This window comes from Tiliqua scincoides, chromosome 7, assembly GCF_035046505.1.
Source record: "Tiliqua scincoides isolate rTilSci1 chromosome 7, rTilSci1.hap2, whole genome shotgun sequence".
Classification (NCBI taxonomy): domain Eukaryota; kingdom Metazoa; phylum Chordata; class Lepidosauria; order Squamata; family Scincidae; genus Tiliqua; species Tiliqua scincoides.
In genome coordinates, this window is record NC_089827.1 from 28,552,898 (window position 1) to 28,571,281 (window position 18,384).

At 45.5% G+C, this 18,384-nt stretch overlaps 2 protein-coding genes across 10 annotated transcripts in view; one reads left to right on the forward strand and one right to left on the reverse strand.

Annotated features, from left to right (window-relative positions):
* Window positions 1–389: 389 nt before the first annotated feature.
* On the reverse strand, window positions 390–18,114 carry ANKRD16 (ankyrin repeat domain 16). Of its 6 annotated transcripts, none has more exons than XM_066634299.1 (9): window positions 17,844–18,114; window positions 16,791–16,954; window positions 15,175–15,542; window positions 13,239–13,459; window positions 11,289–11,331; window positions 7,964–8,072; window positions 7,349–7,510; window positions 4,764–4,842; window positions 390–739 (listed from the first exon to the last, which is right to left on the reverse strand). In XM_066634299.1, the coding sequence occupies exons 3-9, from the start codon at window positions 15,510–15,512 to the stop codon at window positions 579–581; spliced, it is 1,113 nt and encodes a 370-aa protein (XP_066490396.1). In that variant the 5' UTR covers window positions 15,513–15,542; window positions 16,791–16,954; window positions 17,844–18,114; the 3' UTR covers window positions 390–578. The 6 variants fall into 6 exon arrangements, with proteins under 6 accessions (XP_066490396.1, XP_066490397.1, XP_066490401.1 ...); XM_066634300.1 differs by lacking the exon at window positions 17,844–18,114 and adding an exon at window positions 17,772–17,836; XM_066634304.1 differs by lacking the exon at window positions 7,349–7,510.
* The window catches only part of FBH1 (F-box DNA helicase 1), a 42,629-nt gene continuing 42,185 nt past the window's right edge, over window positions 17,941–18,384 (forward strand). For 3 of the 4 annotated variants that reach the window (XM_066634293.1, XM_066634296.1, XM_066634295.1), the window contains exon 1: window positions 17,941–18,314. In XM_066634293.1, the coding sequence (XP_066490390.1) occupies window position 18,314 (1 nt within the window). In that variant the 5' untranslated portion in view covers window positions 17,941–18,313. The remainder of the gene's footprint in view (window positions 18,315–18,384) is intronic. The other variant, XM_066634294.1, reaches the window with a different exon arrangement.

An 18,384-nucleotide genomic window follows, 5' to 3' on the forward strand; every position in this document is an offset into this window, starting at 1 on the left:
CCAGTGTTTTTCATGTCATTCTGTTTCAGGCCAAATTTATGGCAGTTTTATGTCTTAAAATGCAGTTCCAGTCTATCCAGTGTGGACTGCCAAAGTGTTACTGAAGCTTTTCCAGACTAGTGTGGCTCTAGGTAGTATCTTCCTCCTTGCCCGTTTCTTTTAAAGATGCTAATTAGTTGCTTTCTGTTCACTTGTTGTGGCCATGGTATTCCTACATTAACACATTCCTGTTTACTGTTGGAGGCAGAGAGTTGGAAAACTTTATTACTGGTTTCCCTGTTCCCCTTTTCAGTCAAAGCAACTGATCAGTTGTTTGTGAATTATTGTTAATGAATGCAGTTGTGTAATTCGAATAATAAGAAATACAAAATTAATCAGTACTGACCATGTAAGTCAAATCGACTTTTATTTTGCTGGCAGGGCCTGGGTGTCTTTGATGCAAAATTCTGATCTCCTGCTGGCTCAGAGTACATTGTGGATTCCTTAGTAATAGAGTACATTAAATTTATAATCCCATCAAGAAAAAAGTGGAAGATGCAGGTAGGAGTGAGTTTTGCTTTCTTCACCATCACACAATTTCATGCACTGATGCTGATGTCTGTGAAAAGCTGAAGCAGGTCTGACTTCTTTGCAAGCTGTTGCGCATGTGTTCCAGTGCTGTCTGGAGAGTCCTTCAATCCTGCCTGCAGAAGAACTTGTGTGCATGCTGCATGCTGGCCTGCGCACGCCATGTGCAGTGCTGGGGGAAAGACAAAAAAAAATACTGAAATGAAAATAGGATTTGGAGTCAGATGGTCAGGAAATAGATGGTTGGAAGCCACTTTACTCAGGGATGTCACCAATTAACAAAAACATAGCTGATAAATTAACCACCTGAGCTTTAACCAGCAATTAATTCTCCATACATCTTCATAGAAATCAACAATTTTCAACACTTCTTTGTTTTTTGATGGTTCATGTATGCATCACATCAGAACCCATTTTAAAACACATGCTTTTAAGGTGGCTTCTGCTGGCTACATTTTTTGTAGGAACGAACTGAAAATACTTGCCCACCTCAGACGCCTATGATCTCACGGGTAAGTCGAGGGCAGCGTTTTGTGCAAAAATCATGGAATTTTCTATGACCCTCGGATAAGTTGGGGGTTAAACTTAGGGAGGTGTTTTGTCTGATTTTACCTGAGGCCACATCCTGAAAAATAACCTACCAGTAATTGTTACCTAAGAACTGTACAGTCTCTATTAAAAATATAGTAAAAGATCGTAAGATACATTTTCATTCTTTAATTTTTTAATATTCTGGTCTTTGCAACCTTTTTATAAACACTATCGGAGTAAGTGCACCGTAAACAACATACCAGTGGAACAGTGGTTCCCAACCTGGGCTATGTATACCTCCAGGGGCACTCGACAGAACCTTTATGGGTACTTCAAAAAGAATGGAATAATGACAGAAGGGCAAGGAGTGTTCCAGAATGCCTTGCAGGGCCAGCAAGGCAGGAAGGGACGTAACCAGCTGTGAAAGCCCCACCAATAGCTAATTTTTGGTGATCAATTCATGTATGAATCAGTAATTGAAAACCAGCACAGTAAAAAAGCTGAAACATAATAGGAAAGTGATCAATCACCAAGAATTTCTCAGCACATTTCTGGTGCAAAACAGTGCAAAGGCATAGTCTTCAGTTCTTCAGACAGATAAAAAGAGAAAATGCTGTGATGAATACATAAAGTATGGGTTTTCATATGGAGGAGATCAGGGCTTATATTCATATTAATAACAAACATTTATCTAATACATGGGTGCCCAAACCCGGCCCAGGGGCCACTTGTGGCCCTCAGGGGCTCCCAATCCGGCCCACGGGGAGCCCCTAGTCTCCAATTAGCCTCTGGCTCTCCGGAGACTTTCTGGAGCCCATGCTGGCCTGAAGCAACTACTCTCAGCATGAGGATGACTGTTCGACCTCTCACCTGAGCTGTGGGACAAGGGCTCCCTCCACTACTTGCTGTTTCATGTCTGTGATGCAACAGTGGCAGCAAAGGAAAGACTGGCCTTGCTTTGTGAAAGGTCTTTTATAGGCCTTGAGCTACTGCAAGACCTTTATTCATTTGTATAAGTTCCATCTCTAATATATTCGTTTATGTAAATTTATTCAAATTTATTCAAATTTGAAATGTGAATTAATTATGTTTTTCCCTGGCTCCTGACACAGAGAGATGATGTGGCCCTCCTGCCAAAATGTTTGGACACCCCTGATCTAATATGAGGGGTACAATTTATGGAAATGGGCTGCCAAGGGGTATACGAGTAAAAAAAGGTTGGGAACCACTGCAAAAGAACCATGAATCAAATAATTCTTTAAGGTGCCTGGTGTGTTAAGCCAGAGGCTCAACATATAACATACAACACATAACTAGGAGTATGCAATTCAATTCATGGTAGAGACAAGCAACAAGGAATTACTGTAAGTGCAGCTGCACATAGTTGCAGCCCTATTTACTCAGAAGCAGACCCATTGCTTTCTATGGGTGTTATACTTAAGTAATGGTGCACTGAATTGTAGCCTGGGACTTTGTTTCAAATGGAAACTAAGATTACATCCTGGTTTTAAAAAACAACAACAGACCTCTGCCAAATGCAAGCATTCACAAAATAGAAGGAGGCTGCAGCAGGCTCTGTAAACTTAGAGAAGGAGGCTGGCTTCAATTTAATGGAGTTCAATTGAAGTCTCAGGAGCAGTGAAAAGGTTAATTTTGGCTACAGCTTTCCAGGGGTTGCCTTGGAAAGTAACAGCCTCTAATTATCTTTGTATTGCTGGTGCCACTTAGTGATTATCTAGGAACATAAGAACAGCCCCACTGGATCAGGCCATAGGCCCATCTAGTCCAGCTTTCTGTATCTCACAGCGGCCCACCAAATGCCCCAGGGAGCACACCAGATAACAAGAGACCTCATCCTGGTGCCCTCCCTTGCATCTGGCATTCTGACATAGCCCATTTCTAAAACCAGAAGGTTGCACATACACATCATGGCTTGCAACCCGTAATGAATTTTTCCTCCAGAAACTTGTCCAATCCCCTTTTAAAGGCATCCAGGCCAGATGCCGTTACCACATCCTGTGGCAAGGAGTTCCACAGATCAACCACACGCTGAGTAAAGAAATATTTTGTCTGTCCTAACTCTCCCAGCACTCAATTTTAGTGGATGTCCCCTGGTTCTGGTGTTATGTGATAGTGTAAAGAGCATCTCCCTATCCACTTTATCCTTCCCATGGATAACTTTGTATGTCTCAATCATGTCCCCCCTCAGGCGTCTCCTTTCTAGGCTGAAGAGGCCCAAACGCTGTAGCCTTTCTTCATAAGGAAGGTGCCACAGCCCAGTAATCATCTTAGTTGTTCTCTTTTGCAACTTTTCCATTTCCACTATATCCTTTATGAGATGCGGTGACCAGAACTGGACGCAATACTCCAGGTGTGGCCTTACCATCCATTTGTACAACGGCATTATAATATTAGCCGTTTTGTTCTCAATACCTTTTCTAATGATCACAAGCATAGAATTGGCCTTCTTCACTGCCGCTGCACATTGGGTCGACACTTTCATCTACCTGTCCACCACCAACCCAAGATCTCTCTCCTGATCTGTCACAGACAGCTCAGAACCCATTAGCCTACATGTGAAGTTTTGATTTTTTGCCCCAATGTGCATGACTTTACACTTACTTACATTGAAACGCATCTGCCATTTTGCTGCCCATTCTGCCAGTTTGGAGAGATCCTTCTGGAGCTCCTAACAATCACTTCTGGTCTTTACCACTCGGAAAAGTTTGGTGTCGTCTGCAAACTTAGCCACCTCACTGCTCACCCCTGTCTCCAGGTCATTTAAGAAGAGGTTGAAAAGCATCAGTCCCAGGACAGATCCCTGGGGTACACCGCTTTTCACCTCTCTCCATTGTGAAAATTGCCCATTGGCACCCACTCTCTGTTTCCTGGTCTTCAATCAGGTCTCAATCAAGGAGAGGACCTGCCCTCTAATTCCCTGACTGTGGAGTTTTCTCAGTAGCCTTTGGTGAGGGACCGTGTCGAACGCCTTCTGAAAGTCCAGATATATAATGTCCACGGGTTCTCCCACATCCACAAGCCTGTTGACCTTTTCAAAGAATTCTAAAAGGTTCGTGAGGCAAGACTTACCCTTACAGAAGCCATGCTGATTCTCTCTCAACAAGGCTTGTTCGTCTATGTGTTTTGAGATTCTATCTTTGATGAGGCATTCCACCATCTTACCCGGTACAGATGTTAGGCTGACTGGCCTATAGTTGGCAAAAATTTCTTGTGCTGTAGGTACTTTTCAAATATGTACTGCACTATTAGTCAAGGGCATCTTCTTATTCAATCAAAAGGTTATTAGTCAAATCGGTTAACAAAGTACTTGTTGCAACTCTAAGGCCTCAATCCTACCTTTTCCCTTCCTGCCAATACCAGCCAGAGAGTGCGCTGCATCCTGTAGTGGAGGGGCCAGTCCCAGAGGTCTCCTCTTGGTAAGGAAACATTTGTTCCCCTACCTGGGGTAAGACTCCAGTGCAAGTACAGGTGTACTTAGACCTGTGCCAGTCCTTTCACTGGCATAAGTCCAAGTAGGTGCTTCCAGTCCTTGTTCCATCCCATTCCAACTTGGTCTCCTCCCACTTCCTTCCCCATGCTCTTGCCTTCAATGTGTTTTAATAATGCCTACCAGAATCTCATTATAAAATTATGCAAGGTCTTACCAGTTCGATTTTTCCCATCCTTGGAATTCAGATTGGCACCAAGGGACAGAAGTGTCTTAAGAGTGCCTGCATGTCCTTCCTGCATTATGAATGAAAACACAATTGTCAAGGTCAGCAAAACAGAACTTTTTCACTCTCCCGTCTCATCTCTCAAAGAAAGACATGAGATGATGGGAGTACAATGAGAAAAATCCTGCCCCCTTGTGAGTGGTGAAGCTCTAAAAGTCCGCATCATTAAAAGGCACAGGTTTCCCATTACTGAGCATTTCTGCTAAAGTATCTTTAGGTATACCAAATATGTGCCAAAGAGATAAGCAACACTAAAGAGTGGAACATGTCACCCCATCCATGATGTGAACAATGATGTCTGAACTGGCAGTAGATGGGGAGATGACAACAGTGAACAGATGCCCACTGCCTCCCTCCAATCTGCCATCAATACAGCCAGTTCCCTTACTTCACTCCTTCCTCCATATGGGTGGTGCCAGTTGCAGGTGCCACCTGCAGTTCCAAGCACGAGAACATAGTGATACTGCCCCCTCACCTTGCTCCTTCCTCCACATGGGACCTTTTAACAAAGCAGGAAGTGTGGAATGTGCTGGGAGTGCTCCCAATATGCTCCTCATTTCCTGCTCATTTCCTGCTTTGTTTAAAAAGCCTGCGCAGAGGAAGGCACAAATAATAAGGTGTGTTGTGTTTTTTTGAGGGGGGGAACCCAGTAGCTTCAGTCAGCCCAGAATATGCACATGCATGTCTTTTTCTCAGAACCAAACTAGACTTGTTTACATGTATAAAGCTCCTGACCAAAGCAAGGTGTGGCTGGTCACAGAATTTTCTCCTTAGCCAGCCACCTGGGATGGGGCTGTTGCTTTGAAGAATCAACAGGTGGCTTTTTTCCTAAAGCCAGTGGGACATGAGGCTTCCCTGCCATCAGCCCAATTCAAAATGTCATGAGACTGACCAGGGTCATAATTGTCTAACATGCATCCAGTGCCACATAGAGGTGTATTTTCAGCCCTTTTTGCTCCAGGACATGAGGAGATCTTGGACTCAATGACATTTAGTGATATGTGCAGCTGATGAAGCTTAGAAAGGGTTGTGGCTGAAAGACTTTCTCCGATGACCCAAATATAGGGAAGTGTGAGAAAGACTATGCAAGTTCCATTGGAAGCAGAAAGCAGAAGTTGTTGTGACTGATTGCAGCAGGAAAGAAAGCATCAATAGAGCTTATGTCATGCTGCAAAATCACCTGCACTAGATCCAGGAAGAGCAATGGGATTCAGACATCTCACGGCCAAGCTGCACTTTAAGGATGGTCTGTGATTGAAACTGTCATGCCCCATTTATCAGAACCAGACAAGAACAAATGGGTGAAACCTCCTTGGAGGAGGATGACCCCATCATGGTCCTAGCACACAGAGCAGCGGTCTCCAAACCATGGGACAGCTGTGTTACGAAAAAGCCTTCTTTGTGCTATGCTTACTGTTCTGTGCCTCAGTCTCTTATCTTTCCATTTGATCTCCTTACAAACTTCCACTTCAGCTTCTGCTGCCTGTCACCCCAGCAGATTATGCGCCACAATTTCTGGGTGAATGCAGCTGCCCAGGGCAAGTTTGTGAGATTGGATGGAAAGATGATGCTGCAGCACAGAATAATTGCTGCATGAGGAAGGCTTTTTCATAAGGCTGGGTCTGCCCCGTGGGCCACAGTTTGGAACCTGCTGTCCTAGAGAATTAAGGCAGGGGAATAAGCAGATATGGAGCACTCCCTCCCAAGACCACTACTCAGTAAGGTGCCTCACTCTTACAGGGAACAAATTTGGAAGACCCAATGCATCCTCAGTGATCCCACCTCCTTGCTCCAGACCTTCCAAATCACTCCAGGATCCCAGCAGAGACTATGGGAAGTCTGAGAGAATTCTCAACTCAGCAGGTGCAAATGCCCATCTGATAACATAGGGTTTCCCATTCCTAAGTTCTGTGTGGGAGGAGGGTGCCAGAATCATTGCATGCTGTGGATCAGAGTCCCGCTAGTGCTTCAAGAAGGAGTGGGCAGCAGGGCAGGCTATAAAGCTGTTGGTTAGACCCCCCCACCCCCAGTTTTCCAGTTGGCAAACGTGGGAACAAAGAGTGTTGCTTCAAATTAAGTACTTATGACCTAGCCTCTCCTGCTCTGGAAAATTGTGGATGTGGCAATCATAAGTATTTGCAAACATCAAAGTCTGAAGAACAGAGACTTAAAAAGACCAGAGCCACAAACCATAATGGCACTTCTGATTTAAAATTGAACTGCTTTCCCACTCTAACTTCCACTGAAAGGCATACTGGGATTTAACCAGAGAGATGCAATGGCCTAGAGTGGTGCCATTTTGCAACCAGACAGTATCATGGCCATTGGCAGGTTTCAACTTTTTTCCAATCATTTATGCTGCATGACATTGACCTTTCCTCCCTGGTTTGAATTACATGCCATGGAGGCTGAGAATAACATCACTGCACACACACAGGGCATTTTTTCAGTGACACACATCTCTTAGAAAAACAGTCTCTGAATTCAGCAGCCAAGCTAAAGAAAAAAGCTAGGACCTTGGCAGCATAATGCAGTGCAGTTAGCTGGAGCGGGGTGGCTTTTGTGTTGACATCGACGCCAAGATCCACAACAAGGAACCGAAGGGCATCGTCCTGTGCTGTGACAGCAGCCTGGTGCAATGGCTGTGTGCCAAGTGCATCCCTGGCTGTGAAACAAGCCTGGGAAGGAAGGGTGAAAAGTTCACTATTGCTAAATAGAAGCCAATTTCAGTACATTACAAGCCAAATATCATAGATCATGTCTTTTACACTTTGAACATAGATCAATAATAGAAAATGATCAAAATCTAAAGCTGATACCAATATCAACAAATCTTCTGTTTAATATCAGCATGCTTTTTCACCATGCCTTAAGAAAACCAGAATATTCAAACTCTGCAGCTCAGTCATCAAGCCCTGCTTTGCAAGCAGGAGGTCTCGGGTACAATCCTTCGCAGCAACTCCAGCTAGGGATGGAGAAGACGCTTGCTTGAAGCCTTGGAGATCTGCTGTCAGTTCAAGTCTGTAGATGACGCTGAGATGGACCAATGGTCTGACTCAGTGTTTTATGTTCATAAACTGCTAGTTGTTGTTGTTTAAGGTACTATCATTATCCACATCTCTTATACATACCATGTGTTTGTCTAGAAGCAGCTGGGCAATATCAAGGTTTCCGCTTTGTATTGCATCCATGAACGGAGTGACTCCGCATTTGTCCCTGCTGTCAGGTTCATAGCTGCACCTTGGAATAAGTGCAGGTATAAAACACATATAAGAGAGAGTACAGGCCTAGATCACAGTACAGTATACTGTTGGTTTGGCATTATTCGGCTGCCATTATGCACTACAGCTGCGGGTGTTCTAGGGTAAGAACCTTGTTTTGGTACAGACAGGTGCCTGTGCTTGAACACCATAGCATATAACTGGCCCAAGTGAAACTGATGAAGCTTTCCACCGGCATAACCATTCAGTAACAGAAAAGCATCAGCAGTTCAAGACACAGGAACCTGTTCAAAAAACAAAACCCCTCATGATTTCATGCTCACTATCTGTTCACTGTGTGATAAAGGGCATATGGATGCTTCTGTTATAAAGGGATCCCCTACTGCAGAGACAGGCAGAATGTGAGCCTATTAATTCTAAATTATAAAGTCACATCTGAATCTTCTGCCCTCCCTTGCCTTGTGGTTTGAATTTTTCTTCTTGTGTCCTCCCTCATTCCCTGGAACCCAGAGTCAAATTCCAGCCCTCCCTTATTTGGAACATGGGCATAACATTGAGTAGAGTGTGCTACTGTGTTTTGTACGTGTGTACAAATTACAAAAAACAATATGTAAATTTTTGCTGTCATTTTGCAACTTGTTCTGCCTTCCCAAGCTGCCATTTTGTGACATGCTCCACCTCTCCAAGTTGCCACTTTGCACTGACAGCTTCCAAGGTAAACAAGGTCTTTCTGGCAGCCTAATGTCTGCCTACCCCTGCCCTGCTTCATCAGATGAATGAAGAAGACAACAAGGATGGTATGCAAGCACAACTAACAGACCAATCCTATCCAACATCCTGATGTTGGATATGGGGCAATGCAGCCCCAAGATAAGGGAACAAACATTTCCTTATCTTGAAGGGGTCTCAGTGACTGCTTCCCCACTGCAGAGTGCAGTGTGTGCCCCACTGGCATAGCTGAATCGGTGCTGGAAAGTTGGTTAGGATTGGGTTCTAAATAGGTTAAATGACACTGGAAGATAAGCCAAGTGAGTGGTAAACGGAATATGAACACCAAACACACCGAGTGCTGGGGCTCTAGACACAGTAAAAACAAGCTAAACAACGAAATGAGCAAATTTAGATTTTCTGTAACATAAAAACTATTTTTAATCATAGTACAAGTCCTGAGAATCACAATCAGGTTAGTGAAAGAATTATAATTCAGTGGCTTTCTGCTGCAATTGCCCTTTGAAATTTCTCAGGTTGAAGTGTACAGCAAAGGTAGAAGACTGAAAAAACAGGAAGACTGCCGGATTCTCACATTCACTTTTGCTTGCCCACATTTCTCATGCTGCTTTTCTCTGTTAATTCTGTTCTGTACAGACTAACTTGGGGTGGAAGGGTACAACAAGAAGTACTAATAAAGGGCTGGAACTCAGGAAGGCTATGGAGAATGAGAAGCAACAGTTAGTTATCTGTTGGGGCACTGGTGTCGCTAGGGTGGTGCGAGGGGTTCAGGCTGCACCAGGTGACACGCCGGGGGGGGTGATGCACCCTGGGGGGTGATGTGCTAACATCGCGGGGTTAGGAGCTACCGTGTCATGCCATACACCGTTGGATGTGGAATGGCCAGCGGAGTGCAGTGCAAAACACGGAATTGAAATCGCTCCTTTCGTTCAAAAGTTATGGCCAAAAAACTGGAAGGAAAGGATGCATGGAGCCCTATGGAAAGTGAAAGTGAGCCGTATCATGCGTTTACTCGCAAGTAGGCGTACTTACCATACTCCGTTAGAAAGGGCAGGCTGAGAGGAATCCAACGACACCAGAATGGTCCTGATCCAATGAATGCAGCCCCCCCAAAACACCCAAGAAGCTCCCCCCTCCCAGCTGCGAGTCTGAGCCCGAAACGAAGCCATGTGGCTGCGTTTACTCGTGAGTAGGCGGACTTGGCTTAGTCGAGGCAGGCTGAGAGGCTCCAAGGACGTCAGAATGGTCATCATCCAATGAGTGCAGCCCCCAAAAACACCGGAGAAGGAGGTTCCACCCTCCCAACTGCCTCCCTTCCAGTCTATGGAGCCCTATGGAAAGCGAAGCAGTCTCACAGTTGCGTTGACTCGTGAGCAGGCATATGTGCCTTGGCTGGTGGTCAGGCCAGGAAGTGCGTTAATCCTCTTATCTGCTTATTTCTCAATCTTTTTTTCCCTCTTTTTTTCCTCTCTTTTTTCAGGGATCTAGATCAGTGTTTTTCAACGTTTGCCCCCTGCCATACCACTTTGCATAATCCACCTACCGGAAGCACCACCAGAAGTAACTGCATCACCAGTTACTTCTGGATTGGGAGGCCAGGTATGATGCAACAAACACAGGTAAGAGGCTAAGGACAGACAGTAGGGCTTTTTCAAGTGTGTGAAAAGCACGTGGTAGAGCTCTGCTTACTGAGCTGAACCTCCTTACTGCTGCTTGTCGTGTTGCACCTGGTCTCTCTACCAGGTGGCAGGGGTCTGGGGGTCCTGCATGCACCACCAGACACCACCTTAGGTACCACTGGTGGTACAAGTATCTCTGGTTGAGAAACACTGATCAAGATCCCAGCTTCTACACTAGCCTTGAGGCAGGTAACATATCATATAAAAGAACATTTTTAAAAAAAGAAAATAAAACATAAGAACATAAGAACAGCCCCACTGGATCAGGCCATAGGCCCATCTAGTCCAGCTTCCTGTATCTCACAGCGGCCCACCAAATGCCCCAGGGAGCACAACAGATTAAACAGTGATTTTAAATCTGAAAATCAGCAAACAATCAATAAAAGGGGGAGAGAACCATTAAAAGAGAACAGGGTAGACTTGCATGGGGCCTAAAGAATAGTCAAGAAGGTGCTGGTTAAACATACTGTGGGAGAGAGATCCAGAGCTTGAGTGCCACCATAAACATTTCCCACCCTCCTTTGCAGGAGCAGAAAAAAATGAGGGCAGTACCGAGTCAAAATGAAGGAAAAAAGGGAGAGCCTCTAAAAGGGCCTCTGAATCAAAGGTATTTATTCATAGGTTCACAAATGCCCAACACATTTTGGCCTAAGTCTTCTTCAAAGGTTCTGGAAAAAAGGTGCTCAATGCTAGCCATAGACTCTGCAAACATGAGCCACAAAAGAGCCTGCAGCTCTACACACCAGATCTGGTACGCAATGACGGGGGAAGGAGCAGGGCAGGTGTTTGTGGCTCTGTCAAGAAACAAGGACAGGAAGTCTGCTTACCGTTCAAGGAGTACTTTCACTACCTCCAGGCAGCCATGCATTGCTGTGTGACAAGAGAGGACACAAAATGAAATTGGTTTTGAGAGAAACATGGGTACAGAATCTTTTGCTCTTTGGTTCCCCTTGCCTTAGAATTCTGGTTTTGAATTAAAATTCATGTCATTGTAACAGCAAACTCAGGCAGTCAAATGCCTATCAGATGGGAAATGGAAAATGAAACACAAGCAGGCAAAACATCAGTTTCTTTGTACATTTGAAATTTAAATCTGGACAAGACAGAGGTACTATTAGAGAGGAGATCTGCAGACCAGGAATTGGACTCACCACTTGGTCTGAATGGGGCTGCACTCCTCTTAATCAGGTTCACAATTTGGCATGCCCTTGAACCCGTTTTGAACATGGATGCTCAGGTGATGGTCGTGACCTCGAATGCTTCTAACCAGTTCAGGTTGCACCCTTGGGTCAATCAGACCTATTGGCTATGGTCACCCAACACACAGGTAACATTAAGACTGAACTACTGAAGTGCACCCTTTGTGGGCCTGCCTGTGAAGACTGTTTGGAAACTGCAATTAGTGCAGAATCCAACAGTCAGGTAGTTGAATGGAGATGGGGACATGACCATGTCATACTCCTGTTGTACTGTCTTCATTAGCGGCCTGTATGTTTCTGGGGACAATCCAAAGTGCTGGTGATGAGCTATAATGTTCTGAACAGTTTGGGGCCTTGAAGGACCATTTCTCCCCACATGAATCTGCCCATCCTGTGAGGTCATCAAGGGAGGCTCTGTTGCATGTGCTGTCACCTCTGGAGGTACAGTTGGTGTTGAATTATGACAGCCTTCTCTGCTGCAGTGCCTGGGTATTGTAACTCACTCCCGATGGAGATCAGGACAGCTCCTTTTGTGCTGGTGTTTCAAAGGGGAATTAAAACTGTTTCGTTCCACTGAAGCTTTAATTGATTTGTTTTTCTGCTCTGTTCGTTTTGTTTACTCCTATTTGTTATGCAGCTGCTCTGGTTTGTTGATCCATTTTTACTTGATATATGTTTTTAATTAGTTTTGTATTAATGTTGTAAGCTTCCCTGAGCTTCCCTGTTGGTTTAGGCCAGGCAGGGTGGAGATATTTTCAAAGAAATGCATAAATAAAATATATCTTTGTAAATTAGAAGAAAAAGACATTTTTAAAGCCTTCAAAAATTGCCCTGTGTGCTTCCAGGATCTTATGTAATGATGAGGACAAACAGATAAGAAAATATTAGAGTAACTCATTGTTTGGAGAGGAAGAACTCCTGTCATTGGTGCTATGTTTTCTGTGGATGGATATGTATGTATACCTAAATCTAACCTTCTAATCAAGGTTAGACTTAGAAAAAGAGGCTTGGTTTTCTGTAATTAGTTGGAAGCAAAAATAAAACTGAATTTTCACAGAACTCTTGCTCTAGTGCTATATCATCCACAGCAATGCCTTTCCTCTGGCCAAGATCCATATCAGCATATCCCCCCCCCTTTTTTTTTACCATGGATACCCCCACACTCCTCTTTCAAATCTGGTTTGGCAAATGAGAGACTCTTCTTCTGGGGTCCATATTTCCCCAGCAGGCATCAAATACCAACTTCTAGCACACTAGTATTGTAATCAAGCAGGGACAAGGTGGAGTACCATCTGTTCTGACTCTGGTTCCTTCACACATGGGATATTTATTCTCCATGTACTCCTGTGGTAATACGTCACTCTTAAGGCGCAATCCTAACCCACTTTCCAGCACCAACATAAGGGCAATGCAGCTCCAAGGCAAGGAAATAAACATTCCCTTGCCTTGAGGAGGTCTCTGTGCGTATCCCCTAACTGCAGGATGCAGTACACACCCCATTGGCACAGCTATGCCAGTGCTGGAAAGTGGGTTAGGATTTGGGCCTTAGGCTCATTCACCTGTTAACATAGACCCTACCTGCAGTATGCAGAGGAGTCCTTTTGATTTTACTTTCTGTGTTCCAGATGTTGGGAGAGACATCAAGCAAGTACTGGATAACCAAAGGGTCACCCTCCCGACTGGCTACATGGAAACAGTTCCAGCCGTCTTTGTTCTTCAGCAATGGGTTTGCTCCATGCTGAAGAAGATCTTGAATCACTTGCAGGTTTCTCCTTGTACAAGCCATCATTAGGGGAGTCCTAGAAGTGGAGAGGAGGGAGGAAAATAAAAGAGAGGCTATCAGGGCTGTAAAACTCTTTCCAATTTCCAGGAACCATCATTCAGTACTTCAGAGCCAGCCTTGTACTTGCCAGAAATATTCTGAATTCTGAGGCATCTGGGAAAAGCACTTCCCCAATCCTGCTTTTATTAAACAACTCTTAAGTAGCGTGCAAAATGTTTTATTATAGTTCTTAGTTCACTCATGCTAATAATTCTTTTATGAGGTGTTATGTACTTCAGTACAGTATTTCAAAGGGAAAGAACATTCTATGAAAAGCTGAATCTTGAACACTATTGGAGTATGAAGGCCACCCTGGTGGCAAAATTGTCATTACTGAAGTCCAAACAAAACATGATGGTGGTAGACTCACTTCTTTTGTCTACCATGTTCACAAAGCAGGAGTGTAACCAAGGGAGAGGCTAGCAATGGTCTTTCCAGAGCAAACGTGTTTTTGAGATAAAATTGTAATGGACATTGTGAGGGGCTTACTGTACTTACAAAATTGGTTCCTTGCAGTCTCTTATTCAGGACCAAATCAGACATGATGAAGCTATCATTTATGTGCCTGACCTATTCACACATAAAAACAGAGAATGGTTGAGGTGAGGTATTCTTCCCTTGGCCCCATTGTGCTTTACCTCCTCATAGTCCATTATGTTAATGCCTGCTCTCCAATCCCACTCATGTCCAGTAGCCTAGCTGGGAATGGAGAGAAGTGTTTGGAGCAATGGACTAAAGGGATATAAACGTTTTGGGATGGGGGTTTGGGAAGGATTCAGAACCTCTCCTCTCTATGATCCTTTTCTTATTCATGAAAGACCCTTACTCTATCTGTGAATGGGTTAAGATACACAACGGTAGTTCTGTCACTTACGTGCAGCGCAGAACATGTGAACTGCCCCTTATTGAGCATTTGCAATAACATGTTTTCATTTCCAGCGGTCTTATCCTGAACTTTTGGCACTCAAACCGCCCTTTCAAGGTGCAGAGATGCCAAGGACAGAGCAACGCCACTCTGCATCTGGAGAGAAACGTGGCCAATGGCGATTAACTCAGAAGCCTAGATGGTGCGCTATTCTTGCCTTTTTTTTACCTGTAGGCTTCCACTACAATCACAGGAGGTGGCAACAGGCAGGCCATTTTTTCTGTCTGACTGCTGATTTTTTTTGACTGCTGATATAATGCACCTAAATATGCCTTGAACACCCAGGACTCTGCTTGCCCACTTCAGTGCAGAGGCTCAGCTCTGGGTCCTGCTGCTGTAGGGTACAGCTGGTAGGCATATGGGACAAGGACTTTTCAGTGGTGGTGCCCAGATTATGGAACTCCTTATCCTGGGAGGCTCAATTGAATGAATATTCCTGGAATTTTCTACCGCTGTAGACTACCTCTTCTTGTTTTTAGCTATAGCTGTTGTTTCTTGCCATTTTATTGTTGCGTTTTAATTTTAAGTGTTATTGTTATCATTCCCCTTAATGGTCACATATGCAGGACTGAAAGATGGACTATACATATTTAATAAGAAAAATTAGAATTGGTTTACAATCCTATGCATGCTGTCTTTGGAGTACGCCTTGTCAAATATAACAAAAGCAATTTCTGAGAAAATATGCATTGGCCTAGGCAAATCAGGTGATATATAGGATTAAACAAAATGAGAATTGAAGGCAAAGCCTTCTAGCAGTGACATACCAGTCTGCTTTCTTCAAGCAATCCACAGCAGCTCCTCTATCCAGCAGGTACAAGAGGCAGTCCCTGTGGCCCATGGAGGCTGCTTCATGCAGGGGGCGCTTGTAATCGTTATTAAACAATTCAATGTCCATTGCCAAAGTCTCAACCAAGTAGCCCAGGATTTTCAGGTGGCCATGCCGAGCTGCGTAGTGGAGCAGAGTGTCCCCTGACCTCCCAAAGTGCTTCTGCCTTACATTCCTGCCCAGATCTGCAACATTTTCAATCTCTTCTTTGAAGAGAGCAAACTTCCCCTCTTGAATTAACCTGGGAAGCAGCTTCTGAGTTTCTCCTTCAGTCATTGCCAATCACCATTCTAGAATTTGTAGCTCCTTAAGATCCAGAGAAAGAAGAGAGAGACCTCAGTATTCATTCAGAATATAGTTTTCAAAACTTCAAGGGGGATTAAAAAGAAAAGAAGCCATATGAAAACACAAAGAAAACACAACAAAAAAAGTCAGCATGCAAACTTGACAAAGATTAGGAATCAAAGAATACTACCTGTGCAGCTCTAAAATGCAAATACACACAGGGAAACAAACAGTAACTCTGAACACTGCAGTACAAGACCAGGAATTATTTACTGCCAGGAATCCCTAGTGTAGCACAGATATTATCTCTCTAGGATCTAGGAAGCCTGCCTATGTAAACTGCCTTGAGCAATATCTGAAGAGTATTCTTAGAAGGAGAAAAGGTGGTATATAAATACATACATACATACATACATACATACATACATACATACATACATACATACATACATACATTAATTAGGAGGGCAAATAGATATGCAGCCTGATTCTGCACATGTTTACTTGGAAGTTAGCTCCACTGAGGCTGCAACCCCATCTACACTTTCCTGGGAGTAAATCTCATTGACTACAAAGACACTTACTTCTGAGCAGACATGCACAGGATTGTGCTCTGAGTCAGTAGGGCTGACTCTCAAGTAAGTACGCACAGGATTTCATAAGGGTGGCTTCTATCCAATGCAGCTTTACATTAATACATCGATTGGCAGCCATGTGAGATGCCAATTATAGCAGCAGTTCATCTGGAGACATGATGCAAGCACACCCAGTTGGGACAAGCACAAAGTTGCCCTACAAATCTTCCCCAGTTTTCTACTCTACATAAAAATGCTATGGACCCACCACAGCCTCTGACATTTGGAGGTGTTTTAGCCCCATTGTTGACATTGACGTACAGAAAAGGGAAGGAAGGCAATGCAAAAAGCTCTGCCAGTTGAATGTCTACATCTCACTGTGGTTTGAAAAGCACAGAAGTGCAGCTTCCAGTGCTATGAAAGCAGTTATCAAATAAATTGGGATGGGCAAACATTTTAGTAGGAGGGTCACATCATCTCTCTGACACTGTGTCAGGAGTGATGGGTGGGAAGTAATTTACATTTCAAATTTGAATAAATTTACATAAATGAATACATTAGATGGAACTTAAGTGAATGAATTTTACTGAGCTTATTTATCATGCAAATAAGAACTATAATACAGGCATGCAGAAACACATGAGAACTAGGAACTGTTTGCAACACATCTCTTGCAGAGTGAAAGCATACACACCAAGGCAGAAGAAACACATGGAGACGTAAATTATTCAGAGGTTGGTGTGGGCTCCAACAGTCACCAATGGGGCAGAGGTTCATTGGAGATTGGGCGCTCCCTGCAGGCCAAATTGGGGGTCCCCGAGGGCTGCAAACGGCCTGTGGGCTGGGGTTTGCCCACGCCTGGAGTAAATAAATGCAACAAAATAGGAAACAAGCCACACATTATATTTGGGAGAGGGGTGGAGGGGCTTCCAGGCCTTTGAAGGCAAAGTGGCAGATTTCAGTAAGTACAGGCACAGCCTTCCCGCTGGTGGAAACAGCACCAGTGGCTCTTCCGCCTAGACTCAGCATTTAAGGTTCAGAGAAATCCCCCCAGTCAGACGCAGGGAGGTTTGGTGGGTGGGGAGGCAGGTGAAGCAGAGCCTCCCTACCATAATCCTCCAAAAAGCAGGGCCACCACGATGTGAGGTGCCCAAGCACTCACAATCCATGCACAGAGTCAGGTGAGGCAGAGCCTCCCTACTATAGTCCTCCAAAAAGCTACCTTGTGAGGTGCCCAAGCTTAGAGTCAGGGAGGCAGAGTCTCTCTACCGTAGTCCTCCAAAAAGCAGAACCACTGCTGTGTGAGGAGCCCAAGTAGCACTCACAACCCATGCTTGGAGTCAGGTGAGGCAGAGCCTCCCTGACATAATCCTTTGAAAAGTAGCGCTGCCACTGTGTGAGGCGCCTAAGCACTCACAACCCATGAGCAGGTGAGGCACAGCCTCCCTACTGTAGTGTTCTGAAAAGCAGCGCCACCAAGATGTGAGGCGCCCACAACACAAGCACTGAGTGAGGTGAGGCAGAGCCTCCCTACCGTAGCCCTTCGAAAAGCAGCACCGCCGCCGTGTGAGGCGCCCAAGCACTCTCAACCCAGGCGCTCTCCCTGCCTGCTTCGGCGCCTCCACAGCGGCGGCGCTGCTTTTCGGAAGACTACGGTAGGGAGGCTCTGCCTCACCTGCCTCCTGGCCTGAAGGCCCAGCGCGGGGTCTCTGCTGTCGACAGTCGTGCCCTCCCCCCGCAGAAACACCTCGGAGCACGACGCGGCGCCCGTCCAGGTCCTCTCGCCTCGCAGCCTGGGCTGCAGCTGCACCCGGAAGGGCGCCGCGGCGCCGCCCCGTGCTCGGAGCCAGGGAGGTGCGGCCTCCGCTCCCCGGCGCCGCAGGGCCGGGCGCCTTCGGAACCCCGCCAAAGGCTCTCGAGCGGCTGGGAACCGGCGCGGGTGGGGGCAGGAGCGCAGAGCCCCGGCCGCGGCCCTTCTGCTGTCGGCCGCAGGATCCAGCCCACGACGGGTCCCGCAGGCCCCGCCCGGCTGCCCTCCCCTGAGGGCCGGAGAGGGAGTGGCCCAGCGCGGGTGGTGAGCCGAAGTAAGCGTAGCCCAGGCGGCCATTTCCCTCCTTCTTCTGGGTCTCCCTCCCGTCAGGCTTCAGATTGTACGTTCCTCGGGGCAGCGGCCCAAGTTGCCCGCTCTTGCCGTCTGCACACTGAGGGTGCTACATAAGTAAGTGATCTGTAGCTCTGGATAGATAGTAGGGACGTGTGGTGGGTGAGGAGGCAGATGAGGCAGAGCC

Coding starts and splice junctions, on each gene's coding strand:
- ANKRD16 (XM_066634299.1), bottom strand. CDS start 15,512: ATGACTGAAGGAGAAACTCAGAAGCTGCTTCCCAGGTTAATTCAAGAG. Junction 13,460..15,174: donor TGCTTGAAGAAAGCAGACTG/GTATGTCACTGC, acceptor CTCCACTTCTAG/GACTCCCCTAATGATGGCTT. Junction 740..4,763: donor GGATGGGAAAAATCGAACTG/GTAAGACCTTGC, acceptor TCTTTCCCCCAG/CACTGCACATGGCGTGCGCA.